Genomic DNA, 26,986 nt, shown 5'->3' with positions numbered 1-26,986 from the left:
TGATAATAATTTCGAGGAAAGCATACTTCTGGCAGCGCAGTCTGCCGACTTATATTTGGAAGGTACATGCCTAATCTTTTATACTTTGAGTCCGGTATTTCCCTAATTCTATTAACGACATATATTTTCCTCTCACAGAGTGACGAACAAATCCAACAAATAGCTACTCCCGATACACCAATTACTACAAATACGCCCAAGAGTTACTCTATAAAGTGATGAGTTCATCGAACCAGGTAACGCGATAATTTTAGTTACATTTTTCAGTAATATCGCGGTCAGAAAGGGACCACGAAGTTCAAGATGTGGTTACGTAACCCTTTAAAGGGGCGCCACCTTTCATTGTGCCATTATCAAGTTTACCACCACTTCTCCGCTGTTAAGCGCTGAATACACCACTCCAGCGTATGCCTTCTCCAAACTATCTACAAACACATGAATTGGATTACTCACTACAAAGTCAAACCTTGGGCATCGTGAAAGTGAAACTGACGTGTCATTGGCAAGTCTCAGCGAAATACTTCCCATGTCTTCCACACGTATTTAGGTGAGGTTTCATCCCATCCCATCTCCAATACCCACAAATGCTGAGTAATACATTTCCTAAAGAACGAACCCCATATAATAAATCACAGAGGATCATACAGCCGGGAAATTTCTGATAAAATTGCCCTTTTTGTTATGGTTCCCGGGAAATATTAATGCTAAATCAGAAAGCACCCAGCTCTATCTTCCGAATGAGCTCAAGGCTCTAACTTTTGGGCACAATGCTCCACAGGTATGCCATCTAACATAACAGAGCAATTGCTCACCCATTTTTGCAACGAAAGACCTGGAGACTATAAACTATTCAAATTATCTCCTTGCTTGACAGCTTCCTCGATTGACTCGACCGATATCATAGTGTCGTCAATACAAGTTGACTTACTAAGGTCATGCCATTCCCCTGGGTGAGCAATTCCTTCATACTCCACTAATTTATGTAAGGTTCTGACTAAAAAAAACGCGTCTGATACAATGCCGTTATTACAGGTTGTACAATTATATTCAGCAACAATTGACGAGTGACTGCTTGCCCCCCAAAACATAGGCTGGAAATCATAATGCTTTTTATAAACTCAAATGATTCACATTTGGCGGGTGATCGCGATAACGAAAACAATGTGCATTATAAACGACAGCAAAGCATCTACAATATTCATTTGCAGTTTTGGCACTGCATACAATAACTGTTTTGAGATTCTCAGGGGTAATTTTTCCAGTCGATCTTACCCGCATTAATACAATTATGTGGGATTTAAAAGAGTACAAAAACTTGCGGTGCCACTGCAGCTCGAATCATATTACCTCGTGACTCGTAATATTCCATGCAGACATTATAGCATTACCTGAGCTCGGGACATTGATCTAGACGCCATTCAAGTAGGAGATAACGACGCAATTCATTGCTTTGACTATTCCCAAGGCAAAATGAATTTATATCACCGGTCCCTAAATGCTCCTTAACCATTATGAAATTTCCTCATAATGTCTCCATTACCCTCGGAGTACCTTTTGCACCTGCTATTGTATATCCAATCACTACAACGCCCAAATATTCGGCACCCAATAAAATATCAATATTCTAGTCCTATAATACGGAGGATCCGTCAGAGTAAGATTACATATGAATGGCCACTGCTTCTTTTGTGCTTCCATCTTAGGGCACCGCTATATATCCTCAATTATCAAGGCTTAAACTTCCAATAGCCCGACATTCGAAAGTGGTTCAAACACGACAGTCAATTGAAACTGAGCGACCCCCACCGAGTTTTGGTCTAAGCAGACAATGGACGTGGTTGCTCCTTTGATATTCAACCCCAAACGTTCAGCAGATACCCTAGTAATGAATGATCCTTGACTCGCACTTTCAGTCGCCGTTACCCGCCCAAAATTGCCTACTTGGTCTCGCACTTGACCTACTGCGGTTGACAGCAACACAACGTAGTTCGAAATTACCCCGATATCCTTCAACACATGAACAGGTTATTCCACAGCCGTAGTCAAGGTCATCGAAACTCCATAGTTTGCTCTTTGCTCAATGGAGTCGCATTCCTCTTTCCCTTTGCCATCTACGATCTTTACCGAGTTTTCCATAACGTAATCCTGCATCCGCAGCGTAAAATGCAGCAAGTAATGGTGTTCAAACAAACACAGATGTTGTCTACGACAATTTTTTGCTGAATTCTGTCTCCGCATACACCCTACGCTAAAGCCCTTCTCCTTCGCTATCCGAAACCTGTATTTTACTGGAAGAGTTGCTAAGTTTATATTTTCTCTTATTATTTCTTTATATTCCTAGCCCAATACTCCCAAAGTCACCACTCACCTGATTGTCGGGCTCCCATCGGTGGCTTCCTCTGGGTTAGCGGCGGCCGTAGCTCGAGAGGACACCCGCTTTCACGACGACAAACGAAACAGAACTGCTGACGCTTTTCTACAACTCTCCTTTCATGTCCAACGACGTTCCATTTTACACAGCGACCCACACGGGCGCACAACTAAACTAACAAAACAAGTGAGCGATGATTTAAGCGTACGGCTCCCACTCACGACTATTGCGCGGACTTCAATAACCTCTGATTACTGATTTATATTGCTCAGACGTTACATTAACTATTACAAATGGTCGAGCATTCCAATCATAAAAATTCAATCCAAGCGTTGAGAACATATTAACTGGTTAAGCTGGTTAAGTAATGCATGCGATGTCATTCTCGAGTACCTTAATAATCGCCTATTATTTTCAAAAGAATGTTTTAACGTCTAAAAAAAGCAAATAGTCTGTGCCTATAATTACATTTCCTCGATTTTCTTTTAATAGGAACTCTGGTGCATACTCATCCTATCGCACTAAACGAGTGAGTAACGAGAGTAAAATGAATTTACTAGGCAAAACATTAAGTTAAAAGAAATCCACTTTAATTTACATGAGAAAATTCCCTTGATCCGAAATCTAACCACGGACCTTTGTACTTCTGGGCCGCTACTCAGAGTACTACACTATCCAGGAATTTGTAAATTACCATGGATGCCTTGGTGGCATTGAAAATCAGTAAATGACAACTCAGTAAAGCCGATTTGCAGTTCAGTGGATTTTTTTCCCATGGAAATTCAAGCAAATAAATAAAATTTCATAAATTTGAAATACAGTTAAAATAGCCCGATATTGAGAATAGACGAAATAAGAATGAGATACTGCGAGAGAGAAATTTATGGTGTAATTTGTTTTTCAGCGTTACTTTTAGTTATTTCGTTATTTTAACCGAACTCAGGTGAACATACATATCTTCTGTGCCGAAAGTCGCCTCCTCGAATACCACCTCAAAGTCAATAGCTAAAAGGTGAGATAATTTTTCGAGATTTTACTTCAAATTGTTTTTCAGTTTTGTATTAGTTCAAGAGCTTATATACGTTTCTCGAATCAAGTCCAGCTATCTTCATAATCCACCATGGCTAACCGATTTAAATATAGCCTATATATATATACCTTCAGACCTGACCAAAATATAGACTATGACTACGCACTTGCGACTCCAGTTATCATTATCCATATTTAAACTGCAGTTAAATATGACTAACAAGTCCTTCTCAGTTTTTTATGGATATTGCACATGTTGATACTCGAATTATTTCATTTCCTGTAGCCTCTCATCATCTATTTCCCATTTCAATATTTGTTTAAAAGTAACCCCCGAATACAACCATTAAACTCCACTCTAATACGCCATTCAGCATAGGCTACAGCTACACTTTTCATATTGCGTCAATTTAGCTACTCACAGTTCACGCTGTTCTATAGTACTACACCTCTTTTTTTAAACGCTACCTTGGCCTCTCAAAATCACTGATTATTCGTCTGAAAAAAGACACAATGTTCCCAAAATTTTTATGCCCAATTTTGAGAATATTTCGTAGCATAAACTCTTCATGGATGGTGTTTCATACTAACTGCTAATAGTACATCATTTGGTTTAGCATCCTCTACTACATCCATAGTAGAGGATGCTAAACCAAACCTACTGTGTAATTTAAATATTTGGTGAGCACATCAGGAAAAAGCATAATCTGTAAAGAAGGAGGACAATTGTATTGTAAACGGAATTGGAAAGAGTTGGTGAGAGGACAGCTGCGAGAAGAGAATAAGTGTACTAATATAGGGATTGCACTGAGTAAGGAGCGGATTATATGAAGCGTGGCGCTTTAACCAATTATAACCCCATGTTGGTTCTAAGTATCATAAATACATTAATATTCAGCTCTATTCAGTAAAGATCTAAACTACATGTTTTTTGTGATGTAAAGTTCAATGGCGAAATATCTATGTAGCTGCCACAATAATTATGATAGACAAAAATATTTTCGCATGAAGAAATGAGAAGTCTTGAAATTTAATTTCTCCCAGAAGCAGCTCTTCGTTAGAAAGGTTTAAAAGCTGAGAATATGGATACCAAATATGCACGGAAAAAAATATGCAGGAGGTGCTTGGGATATGGATGTGGAAAATGGAGAATGTGAGTTGGACTTAGAGCAAAAAAGTGAAAAAATGGGAAGATGGTCGAGGACAGAACACTGCTGAAGAAGATAAGGAGGCAGGGGGTAAGAACGTAGCGTAAGATGCTGAAAACCATAACTGAGGAAAGGATGTTGAGTTGGCTTGAAGGGAAAGAAGGCGAAGGAAGGAATCGAGGATTGAATGGAAGTCAACAGGCCACGTATCAAACTTGAGAAGGTAATGTGTGATAAGGATGGCAGGTCAGACTATTTTCCCAATTCACCCTATTTTGCAAGATATTCAATTCGCCCTATATAATCTCTTCAAAAGGGGACGCAAAGCCTCATTCCTATGGGTTTCCGGGTTCATAGGAACAATGTTAAATAAAAAGGTAAATGCAGTTGCAAAGGCATCACTTATGCTACCGGAGCAGGCTTCGGTCTTCTTTACCTTATCAGGACACATATGACTGCTTTGCGTGGAATAGTCCTTCGGCAGTGTAGTGATGCATGGACGAACGTGACGAATAACAAACTGCGTGTTATCAAACCGGTTACATAAAAGTGGCACTCCTTTGTCGGGAGGAGTCGCAGGGAGGAGGTCATCATTGCAAGACTGAGAATCGGGCTTTGCACCTTGACCCATTCATGCCTCTTCATTGAAGAAAAGACCCACCTCGATGTGGCTTTTGTGACTCTATCCCCACTGTGTGACACACACCTCATGACGGAGTGTGACGAGTGCCGGCTTCTGCGCGACAGGCTAGGTGCCAGGGACAGCCTAGAATTCATTCTGGGCTAGGACTCTGATTGCCTAAGCCGTGTCACACACCTCCTTTACAAAACTGGCCCTATAAATATAATTGATAAAAATTTTATGTTCATTATCTTCAACTGCTGCCAAATTTAACTGGGAATATAATATATTATTATGATGCAATTAGTATGCGTGCGGTGCTAATAACCTAGTTGTCGACGCACCCGTAACCTCAAACCTACGTACGAAAGGTTAGAGTAATACACAATATATTCATAAAATACTGCAAACAAAAATAAATAGGGAATACGAATCAAAAGTTTTCCAAATCTAAATATAAAAAGATAACAATGAATAATTCGCCAGTTTTCATAAATAAGCGACCTTCCAAAATCAAAGTCGATTCCATCGCATACAAATACACTTCAACAATATCTTCTAGGAGAAAATGAGCCCAAACCATTGGATAAATATGATATAGATTTAATTTCAAGTATTCATTACTTTCTCGGTGAATCATCGCAATCAACCTTACACTCAATTCTTACGGAGTAATTTTTTTCATGACAGCAATAAGACATTAAGTAAAACAACCCACGAATAATTACAAAAATTAACTTGAAGAGAGTCAATAAAAATCCATGCCACGGAATATTTCCACTGGAAAGTCAAATTTACTAAATACATGTATGCTGAGTGTAAAAAGTGAGTGTAAAAGTTATTACAGTAGATTCCGGTTAATTGGGACATATTGGGACTTATGCACTTTGCCCCAATTAAGCGGCTGCCCCAATTAGGCGAACTAACCTATATATGGGCATAAACAAACGTTGAAATGATAGAAAGAAGACTAAAGAATGTTTATAATGCAACATAAGTTTATTAAACTGTTAATTTGAGTAAAAAATCAGCGAGTTTAGTTATTTTATCGTCGTTATTAAGAATTACAACAATTTAGTTAAAAATATTTTTCACAGCCTCGGGCGACGCTGAATGAATGTCTTTTACTAAGTCCTATTAAAGAAAAGTCCTATCCACTTGCGGATAGTATAACAACAATAGCTTTCAAAATAGGGTAGGAATAGGAGAATTTGTGAAAAATAAGAGTAAATCGAAGGAGGAAAATTAAAAAAAAATAGTATTCTGAAAACAAAAAAATTTAATTTAGTCGCGAGTATAGAGTCTATGTCGCCGACTCATGGCCCAATAAAGCGGCATGCTGTCCCAATTAAGCGGAGAATACTCTGGGATATTCCACTATTGGGTTCTGTTCTTCAAGATCTGCCCCAATTAAGCGGCTGCCCCAAGTAACCGGCGAACCCATTAAACGAAATCTACTGTATAAGGAACAGATAAAAGAACTAAATAACGTAGGCTTTCGATTCACTTACGATGAGAAAAATTTTCCTGGTGTAGCAAAATGCAAACGTTGCATCGAAATATTTTTAGATGTACCACTATTTGGAGGGCAACGCTTCAACTATGTGGAGGAGACAGAAACGCATGACAGGAATGTGCTAAGGTTAAAAAAAAGGATTAGAGCTATGAAACTACTGTCTGGTGATGCGCTGATTATCGTTCTCCGAATTCCTAAGGGCATAGAAGAATTGATTCTTAATTGTTTATACAAGCTGCATTGTTTGTGTTTTAATCATCCAGATGTCTAAAAATTTCAACATTTTCAATTCACGAATCTTCACTGAATCCGATTCTCGAGTGATAAAGTACCTCTCTTTTCTTCCCGTCGCATTCATTGTGACAAAGTACTTTTTTTTCTTTCCGTCACATTCGAAGTGACAGAAGCAGGTGGGTTTAGCCATTAGGATATTTGAAGCGGGCGGCGGAGTGATAAACCGCAAGCATTCCACAGTTCAGGTTCAGCGGGCACGCGGAACAGCAAACGATTGGAATTTCTGCGCGGCAAAATTTTTCCTCTAAATTTTAATTAAGCGCTCCTCATCCCACTTTCTCATCGCAATTTAAAGGGAGAGAACGTGCAGTTAGTCAATTTATAAATATACGTGCATTAAAATGGGCATTTAAGAATAAATTCCCTCTTACTAATCATAAAAACTTCATAACAATAATCAACCTAATAAAATCCATTCTAACAGCAGATAACTATTGAGCAAAGTGCTTTCATTTGCATAGTCTACTCAACTAACACTCGAAGTTTTAACATTTCAATTTCTCAGATATCATTTTTTTCTTAATCTAGGCCTCGACTCAATAAACAATTGAGACAGGATTTGAATACGCTCATGTCTGAATTTAGGGGAATTAAATTGTGTCGAACAGAAAAGGAAGATTATCAAGAGCTCTATTAACCAAACTCGTACAACGATCAATCTTATTTTCATTTTACAGTGGGAAATTGTGATGAAGAATGGGAAAAATAAGAGAAAATTGTGCAGTACTTCGAACAAACATGTTTAGGCTGCAGACATTCTTTTACACCACGGCCATTCTTTCTCATCATCACATGATATCCTTAGGCACATCCCTCGATGCTACAGTGGCTATAACAAGAGAGAAGGCATAAGAACGACCTGCCACATTAAGCAGACTTCAGCACACCAATTAGGTAGCAGTGAGGATAAGACGGATGCTATTTAAGGGATCAGTTTTCATTAATGTAAAAGCAACGATTCAGGGGTAGGGTATGTGGGACGAACAGGCAGTCAAACTAGAGTGAAATGGCATGAATCGTGCAAAATATACCATTTTCTTCTGCTATGTAACCTGTGGAGCCGAAACTTTTGTAAATTTTTCATAGGATAAAAATAATACTATCAATTAATGCAATACTTTTTTATTTGGCCTTGCTTAAAAAGATCGAAACCAACTTTGGTAGGCCTTCCGTGACAAGGTGGCGAACGTTTATTTTAAAAATTTGTAAATTTAGAACGAAATAAAACTGGTGTTAATAAAAGGGCTTTCGGATCATTCATATCAAATATTCAGAATATTTTAAAATCATAATTTCCCTTTTCTACGCCTTAAAAACAATATCCTCAACTTGATCACATACTGTCCTGAACTCCTTTCTTTTCATAACTTCCGATTACCCTCCCACCCTACACGCGCCCACTCACTGCTCCACATACTAGTTCCCAGATAGCCACTCATTCAACGCTCACTTTTTTTCCACCTCCCTATTAACTCTTCACTGCATGTTGTATCATATATGATACACTACACTCAGTGCCGGTTATTTCTGAAGGGCACAATTCTTCCTCTCTAACGCCTGGTGTAACATTTATGATATACCCCGCCGCCACACTACGTGGTTCTCGGAGCAGTCAGTAGGTGTTATAGGTGATCCGCTTCTTAATTTGTAGAAGGAAGTCCGCCCTTCGCAGGACAACCGAAAGTTTTTCTAATCTATCTATAAAGTAATCAGTATCATTATTTTATCATTATAAGAAATCAATTAGTAAAAGTACGGGCGACAGTAAGAAGTTTTCAAAGGGTATGTGTATCATATGTAATACATAGACATGTATTGCATAAGTTGATTAATCCATTATTTGTCATAAGTGATAGATGTTCAAATTTTCCTTATATATATGAAATTTTTCTGGATACATTTTATTAGGAAAAATGTTTTTGCACGTATTTAAAAATTCATACAGTCATGGGTTCGCTCCCTTCCTCCGAGTAGTGATTCCCTTGCCCTATCCCCGAATCTTCTTTATTCCCGAACTTGGCTCCATATTTCCCCACTGATCATTAATAGCATCACTTTATATGCATTTATTACCCCTGCTCCGATTCTCTCTATTTTTATATACTTGCATTCGGTATTTTCTAGGATTTGATTCTCATTATATTTTACGCGCCAGATTCTCGTTTCATATCAAGTATTTTTTTCGTTATATGTCCTTGTTATGGGGCCAATTTAAATTGGTAGTAAGTATTGCTGTACGTGGGCTTTTTCAATAAAATAATAATGAAGTATTCATTGAAGTTTTGTGAAGAATTACAAATGAAAAATCGAAAATACGCTGAAAATTTCGAAAGTAAAGCTTATGTTTCGAACGCGTGTCCACAGTTCGACTACGCGTGACAGGAGCTGGACACCCACGACTCATTAGGCATTTTCGAATTATGAGAGCTTTGTTCTTAATTTTGCGTATTTTAAGCTATTTACGTGAACATCTATGTCTCAACAACGCCGAGTAAACATGACTATATACATCACAATCCTTAACCCTTATAGTGCCAGCGGGCTGATCCATCGACCTGGGGGATATGTGCGAAGAGAGCCAAGGGAATTTTTACGCTCACGCCTTTTATGTTTTGTGTTTCATGTAGCTTTGGTAACTATTTTTTTGTGTCTTGATTTAACATGCCCGTAAGTTTTGGAGGCAAATAAAAAAAAATTCTGAAAATACATATTAGGCTTTATGTAAATTTTTAAGCACAAACCTGCAAATTCGACATAAAAGGCCCCGGCATTCTTTAGCATACCGGGTAAAATAGGCTGGCACTATAGGGTTAATATCCAACCATTTCTGAGCATTTGTGCGTAGTCTCGAGTTCCTACCTCGAAAAAACGTCATTTTAATAGGTCAATTTTAATTCTATTTTATTCAAATGGAATCGTCTACAGCAGTTTTAACAGTAACTACGGCAATGTCTTTGTCATTGGGTACTTATTTTAGATAGGCTGTGACTATCTCAATCACAGAATGTACGAGTACTATGAGAAGAAGTCCTTCAGTTATTTATCCTTTTGGCAATAGTTCAATTAATAGGATGCAATACTCTCGAACAATAATTTGAAATTCAAAGAAATGCCTCAAGTTATATCTAATGAAATCGTACAGAGAGGAATAAAAGAAACTCCGAATGTTTTACAAAGGTGGTCTCTGAACAAATGAATGTGTCAAAAGCACACTTACTTAGTGACTCTCCATTTAACATGAATTTTACAACCTCACATGTGCATTATGCAGTCCATTCTCGTTCTCAATCATATTGATTACCATTTTACCACCAACCCACTCGCTCGGCATCTTCCTCATCCACTGGAAACCCAAACATCATCCAATCCGCATATTTTCCCCTCCTGAGACCCAAATCAACGGCTCGTGCGAATTTGTATGAAAATTTTAAGAATGGAAGCACACTGAACGTTCAAGTTTGGAAAATTTATAAATAAATTCATTTAGAAATCCACGCATTCAAATCTACTCTCCGGTAATAAAAATTAATTCATTGATTACAGCCGCCGGGTTCACCATCAGTACCCTATCAATGGCCCAATACCGATCGAGTGATCTCTCTCCGGTAGGCAAGTATCAAGTGAACATTTTTGCCTAATTACCACCCACATTCATGAGTGTTACACTCACATGTGGACTGAACAAGTGCATAATTGAACGCATTTGAAATTCCGTTTCCCAAGTTGTCCATAAAATCCTCGCATTTCTCTCCTGAATAAAGCATGGAATCGAATATTAAATAATGAATAGGCATCCCAATTCCAACTGGTGACGCAGAAAGCACGTGAAAGGTACATTTAAGAGCATGTCCATCAATTCTTCGCTTGAGATATATCGTTTTAAATTTGGCTAAGATTCATAAACATGCCTTCATATAATGTAAAAATACATTATGAAGCAGACAGTCAATAAATTTTTTTGCGGGAAGCAGGATATATGCCTAGGCCTAGTTTTACAATTATATGCACGCTTAACCTTGTGTTCTGGATACAGATTGACAAGCTTTATCACTTATATACCATTCATGCTTCAATGCACAGCATTAGTCGTAGTCTTCCAATAAATTCACCAACCCTTAGAAAACAATTCAACGAGTGGATGAATTAAGAACATCCAACCAGTATCTATTTTGTAGCCTTTTTTGAGCCTCTTCAAAATAACAGAAACTTCCTACGATAATACCTATATGATTTACATACCAACTATCACAGCACTTACACTGACTAACTATATTAATTCAAGCAACGAATTTTGAATTCAATTCGAAATTTTATAAAATTCGGAAATTAACTTTTGCGGTGTTTAATTTTCATTTTTACAATGGTTCTTAATTATTATGCCCGAATTATCAATATTTTCCAAAAAACTAACATTCTAGCTAATTCTACATTTATGGCGCACAGACAATCATCGCCATCTCAGCCTTTCAGCATTTTCAAAATCGATTTCCAAAAAGGTCGCCATGAAGAGCCGAATTTCATGACGTCAGGCCATTTTTAACCTCACTGCAAAGCAGAATAAGGAAACAACGTAAAGCAGGATTCTCAAAAAATGCTATATTTCTCGGTAGAACCTCAACAGGTGAACGTATAACTTCCGCCACACTGGATTTTTTCCTGACGTTTAACTTATTTAAAACTTAAACTATAATACGAAAAGGATACGGAAAGTAGAGCGCATCCACGTATATATTTACCGTTATCAAAGAAATGATTTCTCTCCGTAAGTATTTATTCATATTTAAGATTTTCAAAGTTGAGGGACGAGTAACTATTGACTGGAGGGTATTCTAGATACCTTGCAGATTTCAAGACAATAGTGTGAGCTTTATACACGTCACTCTCAAGGACGCAAGAATTAATGCGACCTGCCGAGAGAAAGAGACTCCTCTTCAAAAGGTTTAAGGTATTTTCCTACGAAGTAAGCCAAATCTTATGAACGCAAGGAAACAACGGTAGATCAGATCATATACTTAAAATAAGAGAGACACAGTTGAATAGATTCAGAATGTCGTTTTTTCCACGATCAATGAGAGACTATTACGGTAGCATTAGAACTTACAAATAGGGTGGTTGACTTGTAGTTTAGCCTACCAGCTTATGCATTCCTTAGTGCATGTTTCTGAATTTTCATAGTATTTCTAACAGCATGCTCTATGTTTTAGCTTTACCGGGAGATTGCCTTAATGAGTATTTGTCAAGTTTTGCCTTTGCATGAATGAGGAAGTACAAATTGTTAGCATGCGTAACCTTTTGTTCGTGTTTAATTACATCCATGTTGCGTACAATTAGGAATCCTCTTGCATGCGACATGCCGGTGATTGATAAACACCTCCCAAACACCCTACAGGTAGTTTACCCTAAAGGTGTTTAGACCCCAGTCTCCGCACACAATGCCTGAAATGAGCAAATTTCACCTCAGCATGGTCCATCACTTACTTTGGCAGTTTGACATAGAGGGCATTCGGAAGCCGGAAAGCGGGTCGGCTGCAGCCCTCTGCAGCGGGTCCAAGGGTCCGCCAAAGTGTCCGCCGAGGAATGGCCGCTGGCCGAAGGCAAAGGCGTGAAACTGCTGCTGCTGCCCTAGAAGAGAGAGCACTGCATCAGACCTGAAGCCTGCTCGTGGTTCTCCACATGGTTCTGGACGAGGCTTCACGCTGTTGAATCTGAATCCGCGGGGAGAGTTGCTTTCCAATACAACCACGAAGGATGCTGAAGTCCGTTAACCCTCATAAAGCCAGAAGGCCAATCTCTCGGCTCGTGGGTAATTACGAAGAGCACCAGCAGCCGATATATCGGCTTGGTATTTTTTACATGCGCGCCTTTCATTTTTTGAGCTTCGTGTGACTTTTGTAGCTGTTTTAATGATACCTGTAATGTAACATACCTGTAGGCATTAAGAACATAAGAAAAATATCTGCTTCATTAAATGCATATTAGATTTAATGTAAATTTATAAGTGGAAACCTACGAATTCGCCTAAATTTCCCGGGAATTCTAAAGAATATCAGGCAAAATATACAGCCAATAAAAGGGTTAAAAGATATGTACATGCCAATCACTGGCCAATTCTCTGAATGCGCTGAATATATTGTTTTAATGTGATAAAAGATGAAGGTAAAATGACTGAATGAAAAGAATGATGAATTTAAAATGGATCGTGTAAATAATGAGGAAGTGCTGAGAAGAGTGGGAGAAAAGAGAAGTCTTCTAATAAACCTTATGGAGAAGACGGTGCAATTTAGTTGGCCACATTATGAGACATGATGGCCGGATGAAAACAATCCTTGAAAGTCAGATGGAAGGGAAAAAGGGCAATTGCATTACTTATGCATTTCAATGCACAGATACTTATAGCAACTTTCACGCATCAAACAATAACTTTTGTGTTATTTAAACGACCAGAAATATAATAAACGCATATCTTACCAATTATAAAATTATTTTGGCTGCCTGTGTTTGCTAGGCCTACAATTTATAAGAAAGTTAAAATGTAAAAAAATTGCAAAACCAATTTTTGACTTATTCACATAGGTACATGAAATAATGGTGCTGCGCAATAGCGGTAGCCGTTGGACTTCATGGTTTTCAGCAGACTACAGGAAATAGGGCTTGATAATTTCAAGCCGATATCCAGAATAATACCCACAGTGCAAGCAATTAAATAAGATGTGCCATATATGGCACACCATGCAGTGTAGGGTTAATAAATCATACACGGACTTCGTAGCTAAAGCAGATAATAGAAACACTGAAGTATCATGGAAATACTTCTCAGAAATTCTACGCCAACGAATCAACTAATATATTCCGTACAAATTGAAGTTTGGTAGTTTAAAAAACGTCGCTGGCACAACAACAATGTTGGAACTTACTCAAAAGGTCTTTATAATTTTTATAACCAGACTAGACAAGATTTATTCATTATATACATAAATTATCCATGGTGCTATATTTCTTTCGGATGTCATCCAACTATCGCCATGCAAGTGCAGTGGATAGTTTTAGCATAAAAGCGACAGGTAAAGATAAGGAAGAGTTCTGAAGAAGTTAGAATTAATCAAGGGTGCTGTGAGAATATTCTCGGACGAGGAAGTAAAAGATAGGTGCTATTTCGCACTCAAAAACTGCTACGGGTGTACAGAAAGTCTTGCACAGATGTTAAACGAATTAGGATGGGAGCCACAAGAGACTCGGATGCTGCGCGCTAGGCTTACTTATATTGCTTTAGCTATGGAGAATGTATATCTTTATGAGCGATGCGGGGAACATAATATTAGGGCCTCACTACGTTTCCAGGTCCCACAAGATAAATGAGAGAGATATTTTGCCGAACGGACAGGTATTGGAATTTGTTTTTCACCTGCACAATAAAGGACCTTGATAAATGCTAGGCGTAATTTCGTAAGAGTATTTCTTTTTGTGTGTAAACGGCAGGTGTCCTAACACCCCCGCCAAACACCTATTGAGGCGGCTTGCAGGGTAGTATGTAGATGTTGATGTATTAATATGATGATGAAATATTATTAATAATTTTAACTTACGAACGCAATTGATATCACCCATATCTTCAAACTTACTAATGGCGCTCACCCAGGAATTTGTAGTGATATATTTAGGTGGGATGAATGTTGTTTTTCTTAAGTTGTCAAAGGTAAAATGAGAAGAAACCAATTTATTTCCACGTGGTCCTTATAATAATAGTGGACCCACACTCACTAAAAGGAAAGCTTTGGTACTTTTAATCACGTTGGTTCCCACATTTTTTGCGACGAAGAAATAGAGATTTAAAAACTATGATTATCGATAGAATTACAATCATTTTTAAAACAATGGGGTCGTCAAAATGAGATCAAATACGAATGTATCTGATTATTTTTTGAGAATTTTATTGACTTATAGGTTATGGAATTACAGTCAAAGGAGATTTGGTACTAATTAGCCGAAAAGACAAGAAGATACAACTATTCTCACCTCCCCTGATTATTTCTTCACGGCGAACGCATCTGTTTAGAAATGTGATAGATTGATAAAGTCATCATTTTAATAACTTTAGTCGTTCAAAAGAATTCAGTACTAACTTTTTCTTGAGGCATCTGCGAGATTATGATGATGTTAAGGACATCTCCTTTATGAAGCGAAAAAAAGTATTCGGATTCGAACCCTTCCAGAACTTTTCCGCAACTACCGCGCACAGTATAGACCTACTCGGCCACGGAGCGACGTATTAGTGAGAGATAAACGGTGAGTCCAAATATGAATCTAGATATAGGAAAACCTTGCCACGGAGCCCGAAAGAAAACACTCAGACCGCGCAAGGTGAGTGTGGACGTGAGTTACCCCAGTGCATTCCATCCGCTAATCTTAATTCTGATTGAGCTCATGCTCCTGCAGTTTGACTCCAGCTTCGGTAGCTAGGTCGCGTCCACCTCTGTCCTCGTCGGCTCTTGGTGGCATACAAGTGAGAGAGGCAGGTCGCTTTATGTGCCAACCTCACAAGTTTTCACGACCCGGCCTCACCAGTTAATTGGGACTATAGGGTGTCTACATACTTTTGAAAACGATAGTACATATAAGGAAGAAACGAAAGTAGGAATTTACGCCTGAAAGAGCATTCTTCAGAAAATTTTGCGTGCCAAATACCCTCTTAGACTATGCTTTTAACATATTATTTATCAAACACCATCGCGACACGTCAACGATGAAGCCATTCGGCGCGTTTTCTGGCTGCCTCTCCGCAGTGCACACTTGACGGGAGAATCTATTGAGGCAGTGTAGTTAATGAGATTGCCATTAACCAAAACTAACAACTTACGGACAAAATGACTTGAGCGCGTGGTACGGAGGATGAGCGGTTGCCCTATTCGCGCAGTACCTGACTGTCGCTTGCATTTTAGCATGTTAGTTAAAACAAGCCATTAACCGCCCTGCTTCCCCAGCGTCCGGGTTTCCACATAGTGCAAAACTTACCTTCAGATAATAATTTTGACTTGATATTCGCTTGTACTCTTACTTCACCTCTCTCCCATCAGCCCTGTCTGTATTTAAATGTGAATGCACACAAGTGGCGAAGGAATGAGTCATTTTGAGGAAGCAAGATTTGGTCAATTCCTCATCCATAGAAAACTAAAAGTTTCGTTCCACTGTATTCTGATGCATGGTATTTGGGATAGCGATTCAATTTAAAAAAAAAAAACCATTCGAGCATTTTTCTTCCATTTTTTCGAATTATATCTTCTCCCTGGCACAATAGAAGAGTGTAAGATTCTCGTGATTATATCTGTGAATACGAGCAAAATTAAAACTGAAACTCCTATACCTTAGCTATATTTTTATGGTTTTTTCACCAGAATTTTCGCTAGGTTTCCCGTACACCGATTAACCATGCTTCATTCTTTCACATGACTATTTCATTATTATTATTTTTTCTTTTAGGTGAGCCAAGGAATGACCAAAAGATTAATGACCTGAAAAATAAAAATTTAACATCAAATCAGGAGGAATCACGCAATTACGATCATCATAATGCTTCGTCTTCCGTTGAAACCGGTAAGCAATCCAATGACTCGATGGCCCCATAAAATACCTTCATACTTCCCTTGCCGCGTCTGATAAGATAGATCATATTGAAATGGTTTTGAAGTCTTCAGAATTTCTTAGAGTCGTAATTTTGAATCACCTTAAGGAATGCTGACGCTCTGCTTCTAATGTTCTGTCAGGTATTGCAAAACCACTAATACGAACAACAAGAAGCCGATTGAAATTAAATAACCTTATTAAAAAATAAATGATGCTTCAAAATGCGGAAAACTATACACCTCCGCAGCAATTGGGAGCCGATATGTAATTAATAATAAGGCTCTTGTGTAGTTTTAAGAGTTGAATTGAGATGCGCCTTTACCTAAAATTAGGTAATTTGCAATATATGATTAAACAAATGCCTCAGAACAACAGGATTATTTAAAATATTTAGCAAGAAAAAAATTAACAAGAATAAAATATATCTGTTTTCAATTGTCCAACGCTTTTCAAATCAAATTCTACAGAAACCGCATTGTATGCAGGCCGGGATACTCATTCACTTCAGAGATAACGAAACGGATGACAATAATTAAGGAAAAGTTCAGTTAGGAATTTTTTTTTTCGAGAAAATTTTTTTTCTCAAGATTGCTTCATTGTAAATGTATACCTATTTAATATTATCCCCAACATGGTCTCAATTCTTCCATTCAGCGTCCTTAAACTTGGGGGCCACATCTTTAGTCGTTATATCATTTATCTCATTGCATCTTAATTTTCCATTTCAGCGATGCATGATGACGAGCCAGCTCAACCCAATTCACACAAGATCCAAGGCTATCAACTTTATGCAGAAGTAAGTCGTCCCTTTTTCAAGGATCGGAGAACAACATCCACTGAGAAGCCTATTTTAGAATCTACAGTGGCAACAACTACTGTTAATAAAACGACTACAAAGCCTACACCGTCTGCACAGTCTACAATGTCGGAACTGCCTAAAACGTTTGCACCTCCTACAGTCCCTGAACTTTCTACAAAGCCTACAACGTCTCCACAACCTACAATCTCTGAACTGCCTAAAATACATACACTTCCTAATATTCCTACACAACCTACAACGCCTGAAAATCCTACAACGCCAACATTCCCATCATTGCCTACACTACCAACAATGCCAACTTTCCCTACAATAGCAGACCTTCCTACAATGTCTGCAAACCCTACAATGCCAGCATTACCTACAATACCGGCCCTCCAGACATTGCCTGCATTCCCTACATTGCCTTCACTACCCCCATTGCCTTCATTATCTACATTGCCTACACTCCCGACAACGCCCTCAAATATTAATCCCCATGTGGTAGTTAACTTTGAAAACAGTATTTCCAACGCTGCGAAAACAAATACAAATGCAAATACAAATGCATTCAACAATGTTTTCAGCAGGAAAAATTGAGCTGAAACTTTAAAAATCACTTTATCGTGTAACTCTGGATACAAAGAGCTGTGAACAAAATATAATTTGTAAAACTAAATTTTGTTATTTTAGCACAATTACAGTTATATTATGCATTGTATTTTTGTCATAAAGTTGATTGAAAAGTAATAAATGACATATTTGGTCACAGAAGTATATGAAATAATGTTTTCTTCTCCCTTTTTTGAGAATGTTTACATTAATATGATGTGTTGATTGAGCAGCTTTTATTTTCTGATCCGTGGATGTAATTGATGATTGTTGAGATAAATCTGTAAACGACGAAAGAAAGAATGCATAAAATTTTACTGGCCAGTAAGGAGTAAGTGACGGCGAGGATGGAGTAGGTTAACAATCCCCAAATTAAAGTCGCTCGGAGTTAATGGTTTATGCTAAGGATTTACAACTGCCATTCTAATAACATACGCCTAGCAATAAGATAAATTTTCCTTTCAATTATATAACTGTGAGGTAAGCTACGCTGGTGAAGAAATTGTTTCCTCTTTTGACCCCTTACATTACACTATTTGAATATAAGCTCGCACATGTATTTTTTAAAACAGAAGTAATGTTGATAATCATACAATCGTACTTTTCGGCACATTGCATACTAAATTAATTACTGGAAGCTGATGGATTAAAGCCTTCTCGTACCATTGATACTTAGAAATGTACAAAAAATAATAAATTATAAAGTGATTTTGATCACTAAAAAGTAGATGCAACCTTGTGACAAACAATTATATAAAGGCTGTGAACACAAATACTTACTCTTTGAATTCCATCAACACTCAGGGTCTTCATACAGGTCTTTGAATACCTACTGTTTTACAACATACGCTCCATCTGATGGATTCTCAGCCAAAGATTCATTCAAAATCAACACAAAATTCAGCAGAACGACTTCTACTGAAGTTGAAAGCAAAGAGCAATTGTTCATAAAAAGGTAATGCTACCATGTAATTAAAGCACCACGGAGAAAATATTCCATATTTTCAATGCATTTAGCTCTAAGGAAGGTGGTTTTATACAACCAAAAATTTAGTTCAGTGAGTGTTTTTTATCTTTTTGTATCCTGTGTTTCTGTCCAACCAGGGATATTTTTATATTATTCACCTCTACAGGGAAAGGAGCTCGCCAGTATGTATGTAAACCCCTGAATGTATTCCTAAGATTTCCAGGGCATAGAATGGGGTGAGTTCTACCCTCTGCTCTCCAAACTATCCGAAGAATTGATTAGCAAGTAATATCAAGGCCAGTCATTATAACTCGGCCCTGCGCTTGCGTCAGAGATAGGTACTATAATTTATTTACATTCCCTCCACATTACCAGAGAATTGCCGTGTAATTGGCATGGGTGATATCATCCTTGTCTCCTTATTAGGAAACTCACGAACCGAAGTCGTATGTATATAGCTTTTCCAAACTCCCTGCCAGTGTGTTCTTGATCAGGAGGGGCATATATTGGGAAAATTTTGGCTAAACTACCTTAGAACACTAAAACATTCCGAAGTTGATTCCTTTTCATGACTTTGATGCCTCTCTCCTTTTTGAAAACTGGTACCACTAAGCATAAAACCATAGTGACACAAAACCAGTATGATTGCAATAAAAATAGTTAAATACCATGGACAAACATGGGCAACAACAATATGTTTTTGCATTCTCATGTTGCCACAGCAAAGCAATCCATGCTTTCATAATTTATTCAAATCTAGTACATGCTCTTACCACAACAATCAATTCAGATAAAAAGATTCTCCGTGGAACTTTACAACACTTCGTCCCCTTATGCGCCATCATTTGTCTCCGTTCACTGAAATTTCATAAGATAGTATTACAGAGAAGATACTTACCTTTGCACCTGCTGTCGCCAGTCTATTACATTACTTACAATATCCCTCCTGAATGGCAGCTAAAGACAATCAAATAAATTCATAATTATTTTTCTACGACACTGTTACCACTACCCCAAAATATATATTTAAAAACGTCGCATGATATTCATTTTCCGCCATCATCAAGTGGTTTTCTGCTCACTGGCAGATCCCAAACACCGCAGTCATCTCCACCTCCTCCTGTCCAAGACCCCTTCTTTGGTATTCTTACATCTTCTTCCTAACCTCACTGCGTCTGTCAACTTCAGCCTACTTCTTCCTTCCTCTTCTCTTTCCTCCTTCAACTGTTCCCTTAACTGCTGTATCTAAAATCCTCATCCTTTTTTAAAATGGGCCCGATCCAATCCCTTTCTTTTCATTACAGTTCTCTGTAATGTTCTTTCCTCACCAACTCTTTACGGCTCCTCCTCATTCCTCATTTTATCCATCACTTCACTCTCTCTAGCCTTCTCTACACCCAAATCTCAAGAGCGTTAATCCAATCCCTATCTCATCTTCCCAATCTCATTGAAGGGTGATTTCTGTTGCCACTCCCGTTACATTTAAATTGGCTTAATGAGTGCAATTAGATCCACTTTTTTTCCAATGTTTTGCTGTATAATGCTTGCAATTACGAGGAATAGCATTGAGCTTTTATAAATTTGTATATCTCGTCATCACGCATATAAATTTCGGTTAACACCCCTAATTACACCTTATTTCCCCGCGAAACTCGGATCAATTTGTCCATCAACGACGCGAGTGGCGACTTTTGTAAACCCATTTCAATGTGCGTCGGATGAAAACACACTTAGAGACCAACGTGAGGATCCTCTTGTGAAATTCATGCTCACAGGCATTCCTTTGGTAGGTACTTGGTAGGTTTGGATGCGTATTGAATTCATACTCCTCGAGAAGTTTAATCGTCCAATACGACTTAGATTACATACTTATGCGATGACGCTCTTCCGACCATTCTGCCGCCCATGTGCTCACTTCAACCAGCGTTACCTTCACTTATCCCAAAAATCATTTCAGCCCCCCAATAGGATAGTTTCCTTCATCAAAGATAACGAAAGGCAATGATTGCGATTCGTTACCCACCATTAGCGTATTCATAATATACTAATTATTTGGTCTCAGAAATCCAAGTTTAGACGAATGATAATGCTCAATTTAAACCTCATTTGAAAAAGGCCATATTGGCGCCCATGCGATGCCACTCCACGTGACGTCACAGGGACCTAGATGCTATACGAGTAGTCAGGATTTTTACATCGTCTGAGATTACCAATGCATGCATGAGGCACAGAGCTCAGGGAAACATCTCTTAATAATCACCTATTAAAATTGCGTAAGGTCGGAAAGTTTCCTTCGTTTGATACGGTATTAATAATCCTTATTTGAGCCAAGCGCTACCTGCTAGCAGGGTACTCTACGCTACCGCCATGCTCGGCAGCAAGCAGCCGGCATCGTAGCGGCGTTCATAGCCTCGCACCCAGGTGGCCTCACACAGCAACAGCCAGACGTCACACGGGCTTTTCCAAGCATTCATACTTAGCCGTCGCGTTATCGCGCGCTTGAAATTTTTCACTTATCATTTAATCGCAAAAAATATGTATCGTAATTTAAAAATCTAAAAGCATGACATATGTACTCAAGGAGTAATGATCCTTCGATTTAGGCAATAAAAAATAATGGGAAACCACCCTGTTCTGCTCACTGAGATACTTTCACAAGAACTCTAAAGGGAGTATAAAATCGTTTCAGGCTTGACTGGATGCATGTTCGATACATCTATGATAAAAACTACTAATGGTAATTTTCCACGATTTTATTCAAAACTCAACAACCGACCATGATTTAAACATATTATGTCATATTCATGGTTGAACACTCAAAGGAGTGTTCAACCTTGAATATGACATAATATGTTGAAACCACGGTTGGGTTTGAGTATTGAATTAAAGTGTGTAATTCATCATTTGTAGTTTTATCCTGCATCTCGAGGGAGTGGTAATAGAGAAAGAGGATTTTACTTATTAGTAAGCAAACAGACAAACCCAATGAAAGACATAGCAAAAAACTTTGAGATTTGAGGACAACAAACAAGTATAAAGAAATACATGGAGCCTTAGTGAAGGCAGTAGGTAGGTAGGTAGTAGTAAGTTCAGAAAAAGATTTGGGTTATTGAATGTTTTTGCGAAACATTTACTTAGCAACACCTGGCGATAGAGTCGTTTGAAGCTCTGATGAACAATACGAAAGGGAAAAAATGTTTAAGGAAAAACATGTATGAGTGACAACAATTCAGGTATAGTAGGCAAAAATACTATAGACACACTAAGAAGGGAGACAGGAACACATCATTAGGGAGAAAGTTTTGTCAGATTGCGCAATAAATAAACTGTAGCAGAACACTAGTATCAGTCGCCATGTATAACCAGAAACGTAAAAGAGCCAGAGAACTACTTGATATACTATGTCGAGATAATATGAAAAAAAACTTATCCTCTGGAAGTAAATGATATGGAAATAGGAATACATTTCTTGATTGATGAATTGATTTCTTGAAGCATGAGGCAGTTCCTCACTTGCTTTGTTTCACACGCATACTTATCCTCAACTGGACGAATACGATCTCGATTTGCGGACGAGTTACTTTTTTCAAACTTACGCTGTCTACTTAAAATTTTCCGGATTTGCTTCTAAGATTCTTTCCAACGCTCACATATATTTGAAGCATAAAAGTTATGCCAAAAAGAAATACAGATTTAATTTTTACTCATCTGAGGTGTAATAAATGCTGACAATGTTCCACTGTACGCTCGCGGAAAACTCCAATAGCATTAGTTCTAAACAGGTGACGCATTTGAAAGAAAGAATGGTGGAACATAATGGCGGATGTTTCCCCGTGACATCTCAAATAATGGACCGCGGGGAAGCCGGAGCTGAAAAATAGTTAGGCGTTTAGGACCAGAATATGTGCGATTATCATACTAACGTCTGCATTTTAATGGAAACGGATTAATAATACTTTCGATATGAGGCAGGACAAGAAAATAAACAGACTATTAAAAAATATAAAAATGTATACCGAGAAAACGAAGACAAACTTTAAATTGTTAGGCCATACATAGGGATATTGCGAATAAAAATAAAACCTGAATAAGACTTAGCAAATCGCGGTAGGAGGAAGACCTTTTTAATGGGGTTTGGGAAGTTAAAAAAGTACAGTTAACAACCCAGAAAAAATACGACACACAAAAACGCATTAAAGGAGAAAATAAAATTTTTTTAAATAAAAAAATTCATTAAAACGCCCCTTTTTCTGTTACTAAAAAGAGGAAAAATAAACCAACCTGCCTCTGTCCAAGGTAACGCGGAATACTATAACAAATAAACTCACATTTAAAATGAAAAGCGTGGTGCGCATTTGTCTTTCATGTGACACTTAAGTGATGCAAATCCATTATAATAAGAGGACAAGTCAATTAGTATTCCCAACTTTGTAATATCTTTGTTTTTTTTGGAAGTAATGTCGTCATACGTTGGCGAAGCATGATTTGTTTCTTTGTTGCATTGTCTTTGCAAGTTTCAAGCTGCGAGCAATTGTTGACTAATAGTTATTGCTGTGAAACTGCCGACGAATCGAGTGGATTGATTTCATTTCCTTGGAAGTTTTGAAATTTTGTACCATCGAAAGATGATCTTATCAACAAATTGTTCACGAACACGATTGATAACCACAAAAAGCAAAAATGGTTGATTGAGTGAGCAATTTTGTCGGCTACGAACCAAGATGTGGATGATTGAAACTTGGTAAATCAGGAGAAAATAATTTGTACTCTGCATTTCTTCAAATCTATTGGCTGTGTAAAAAACAAAGACGAAGTCACCAACTAGCCATCTGATTTTTTAAAGTCCTTAGATGTGCTTGGCTTACCACTTCACAATTTACAGCTGAAGGTAGGTTTGGTATTCACGATGCTTTGAAACCCAAACCAACCAAAACTATGTAATGGAACGCGTTTCGCGATTCAAAAACTGATACTCAATGTTATTCACGCGACCACACTCCATGGAAAATTCAAAGATGAGGAAGTTCTCATTTTTGTTATCGCTGTCGTGCGGTTGATCATGGCTGCTCTGTTTTCTATTTGCACCAAAAGAAGAGCAACGTTCAGTGATCCTTTTTTTGTGATCGGAAGGCGTATCAGGGGCCGAAATTCATCGAAGACTTTCGGTACAGTACGGGAGTACGAGAACAGTGTTTGTCCATAACGGTTTGTCTACGAATTTATTGTTATATTCCAAAATGGTCGCACGAGTGTTACGCACGATGAATAGACCGTTTACCGCCACAAATGAAAAAAAAACATTGAGCGTTTACGTGAAATGATTCTCTAAGGCAAACGAGTAACTAATGGCGGGATTAACCAAGTGGTACATCGTCTGCAAATTAGTCATGGTTCTACCGACGAATTTTATATAATTCATCGGCAGTATTGTAGTATTATATACATAAAATTTTATAACTACATTGCGGATAATAATTTACTTACCCTTGTATATTTGAGATTTTAGTAGTAGCACTTAAATGAATATTTGCATAGAAGGAATTTTATGTAAGATATTGAAATTGATGCCAATTACGTTAATGATATTGGAAATTTAAAATTTAAGCCCGGTTATATTTAAACGTGGAACTTTGGGCCACCACTGGGTATTTCTTCCCCTTTATTATATAAATAACAACGTGAAATTTTCAATTCATAATTTAATTTATTGTAATGTTAATTTTATGTCTGAATAAAAGCGTGTGCGTACTGATTTATTCGTAATATGTTGCCATATTATTAACTCGATTTTTTACGTTAGCTCAGCGCCGAATAGCTGGAACAGTTTTTAATTATTTGATGTTATTAAAATTTATGCTGCAGATGAGCGATTATCAATAACGTTACAGCTGAAAATGGTGTCTCATAGGTAAGGATTCCTCTATAGGACAGGAGGGCAGAAAAGTAAACGAATGACATCATCCCATCACACAGAGGTTATTTCCCTAAAAATTTGTTGAAAATTTTATTCAGATGATAAATTTGTACCGTAATGATCAACAACAATACCTTTTGCCAGCGAGTACTACATTTCAGAACAAATATGAAGGGTACGAGAAAATAATTTCATTAAGATACGGGCTCAACATGGCAACACACTACTGGGTATTGATTGTCGCAGAGTAAATACATATTAGAGCGTTGAGAGTGGATTCGCATGAACCAAAAGCTCAGACCAACATTTAAATACCAAGTGGAGTGTATTTTCAAGAAGTGGAGTGGTAGATATGGGGAGCGTAATCCGATCGGAAGCCATAGAAAACTTCGTTTAATCAGTACACCGAGAAATCATCAAATCCTTCTTATCTGGAAGAAATTTCGCAAATAAAAACAATAAAATTCTAGTAGTTCTCCTCCATCGTTAGTGGTAAATTCAACGGAAGGAAAACTTCAAATCTACATAAGCAGCATAAAAACAAACGCTATCGCGGGAATCAGCCAATCAGAGCCATCACACCCATTCGGTGATCTCGGATTTGCCATTTCAATCTCGGTGGCATTTGGAGCAGGCGACCGAAAGCTGACGTCATTCACGCCATGAGGGTAGGGTATGGAAGGAAGGGTGGAGAGAAACCCGGTGTCGGCATTAGTCTGCTCTTATCTAAAGGCACAAAGAGAATCACGATTTAACGTCCTATCCGACGGACGGAGTGAGGCGTTTAAAGTGCCCTCCACAATGCACACAGACATGATCGGATCGGACAGCCTCTGAAAAATCTCTGCCACCGGCGGAATTTGCACCCAAGACCACGGGGTGGGAAGCCAACACTCTAGCCACTACACCAACCCAATCCCCTTCACTCTCGGTGGTAAGCACAGAATCAAATTTACTTCGAGGTAAGAGCTCCTAAAAACCGTTGCCAAGTAGTTCGGGCAGCGCACAGTATAGAGGGCAAAGCTCCATCTCCTACTTCACTGCAACGTGCACACATTAAAATGCACTTAGAGCCGCGTAATTCAAGTGCAGAACTCATGTTTATACTGAATTGAACTCTTGCAATTTTCCACAGAATTATAATCATGGAAAATTTTACGTGTTTATTTCAATATGGAAAAATTCCACTCCATCACGCTTGAATCTCCAAATTTTATCCAGAACTGATGTTAACTGAAGCAAGTGTGCTACCAGAACCAGTGAACAATTTGATTCTGAGAAACACTTTAGCAAGTGGTATTTTCTCGATGCGCTGCCCCTTAATCAGCCGGCCGACAGAATTCGCTGAATTCGGCAGTGGCCAGTAAATTTATAGAGAGCAATTCGATCGCGGTATAATTTCTCCTCTACCTTGACGGCTAGGTTCGCCGGCTAACCGTACAGGGTTCACAAACACAAACGTGATATCGAGGATCAACCGTTCCAACACGCAGTGGCATGAAATCCATTATTGTGTACCGAAAGAAGCAAATTTTTCGATGACAGCGTTATGCTGACATTTGGGTATAACCTCCTTATTGCGTTTATGTAAACATATTTCACCATTCTACATTTCCGTAAATATTCTCCCAAAAACCAAAAGTCTTCTTAATGCTTGGTATATGAATTGTAATATAACTTTACATGTATGTACCTGGATGTATCAGTAAATGATGTTTATGTTATGTGCATTCTTGAATGGAGCAGCATTGCTGTTGTGTACTAGACTAAAAATCAACTTTACATATTCGTAAGATAATTCTTAATTGATTTGCTTTTCTTTCGTTTGCATGACTTTGGTTTCATATTATACTTACACTTTTGTTGCTTTAGTTATTCTATAAGAATTTTTTTCTCATTTTATAATTTATATTGCCCTGTATTGTTATTACTCGTACGATGTGTTTCGGCTCACAGTGCCATCATCTGGTACAAGACACTTCAGTATAGGTGTAAACACCGGGTGCAGGTATAGACATTGTAGAAAGGTATAAATGTCATCTCCTCATGTACTACAGAAATCAATCTCGTGTTTTCCACCGGGTAATTGGCTCTGCCTT

At 38.1% G+C, this 26,986-nt stretch overlaps 2 protein-coding genes across 2 annotated transcripts in view; one reads left to right on the top strand and one right to left on the bottom strand.

The window, feature by feature from the left end:
- The window catches only part of LOC124171147 (glycine-rich cell wall structural protein 1-like), a 45,851-nt gene extending 32,935 nt beyond the window's left edge, over nt 1-12,916 (bottom strand). Inside the window, exons 1-2 of the mRNA XM_046550285.1 lie at nt 12,907-12,916; nt 12,459-12,731 (exon numbers count right to left, since the gene is read on the bottom strand). Coding sequence (XP_046406241.1) covers nt 12,459-12,731; nt 12,907-12,916 — 283 coding nt within the window. The remainder of the gene's footprint in view (nt 1-12,458; nt 12,732-12,906) is intronic.
- Nucleotides 12,917-17,328: 4,412 nt separating this feature from the next.
- Nucleotides 17,329-17,994, top strand: LOC124171146 (integumentary mucin A.1-like). Its single transcript, XM_046550283.1, has one exon. It carries the CDS (start codon nt 17,329-17,331, stop codon nt 17,992-17,994), a length of 666 nt encoding a protein of 221 aa, XP_046406239.1.
- Nucleotides 17,995-26,986: the final 8,992 nt, after the last annotated feature.

The sequence above is a fragment of the Ischnura elegans genome, chromosome X, assembly GCF_921293095.1.
Source record: "Ischnura elegans chromosome X, ioIscEleg1.1, whole genome shotgun sequence".
Lineage (NCBI taxonomy): Eukaryota > Metazoa > Arthropoda > Insecta > Odonata > Coenagrionidae > Ischnura > Ischnura elegans.
Note: the sequence above shows the minus strand (reverse complement) of the source record. Positions and strands in the feature narration are given on the sequence as shown.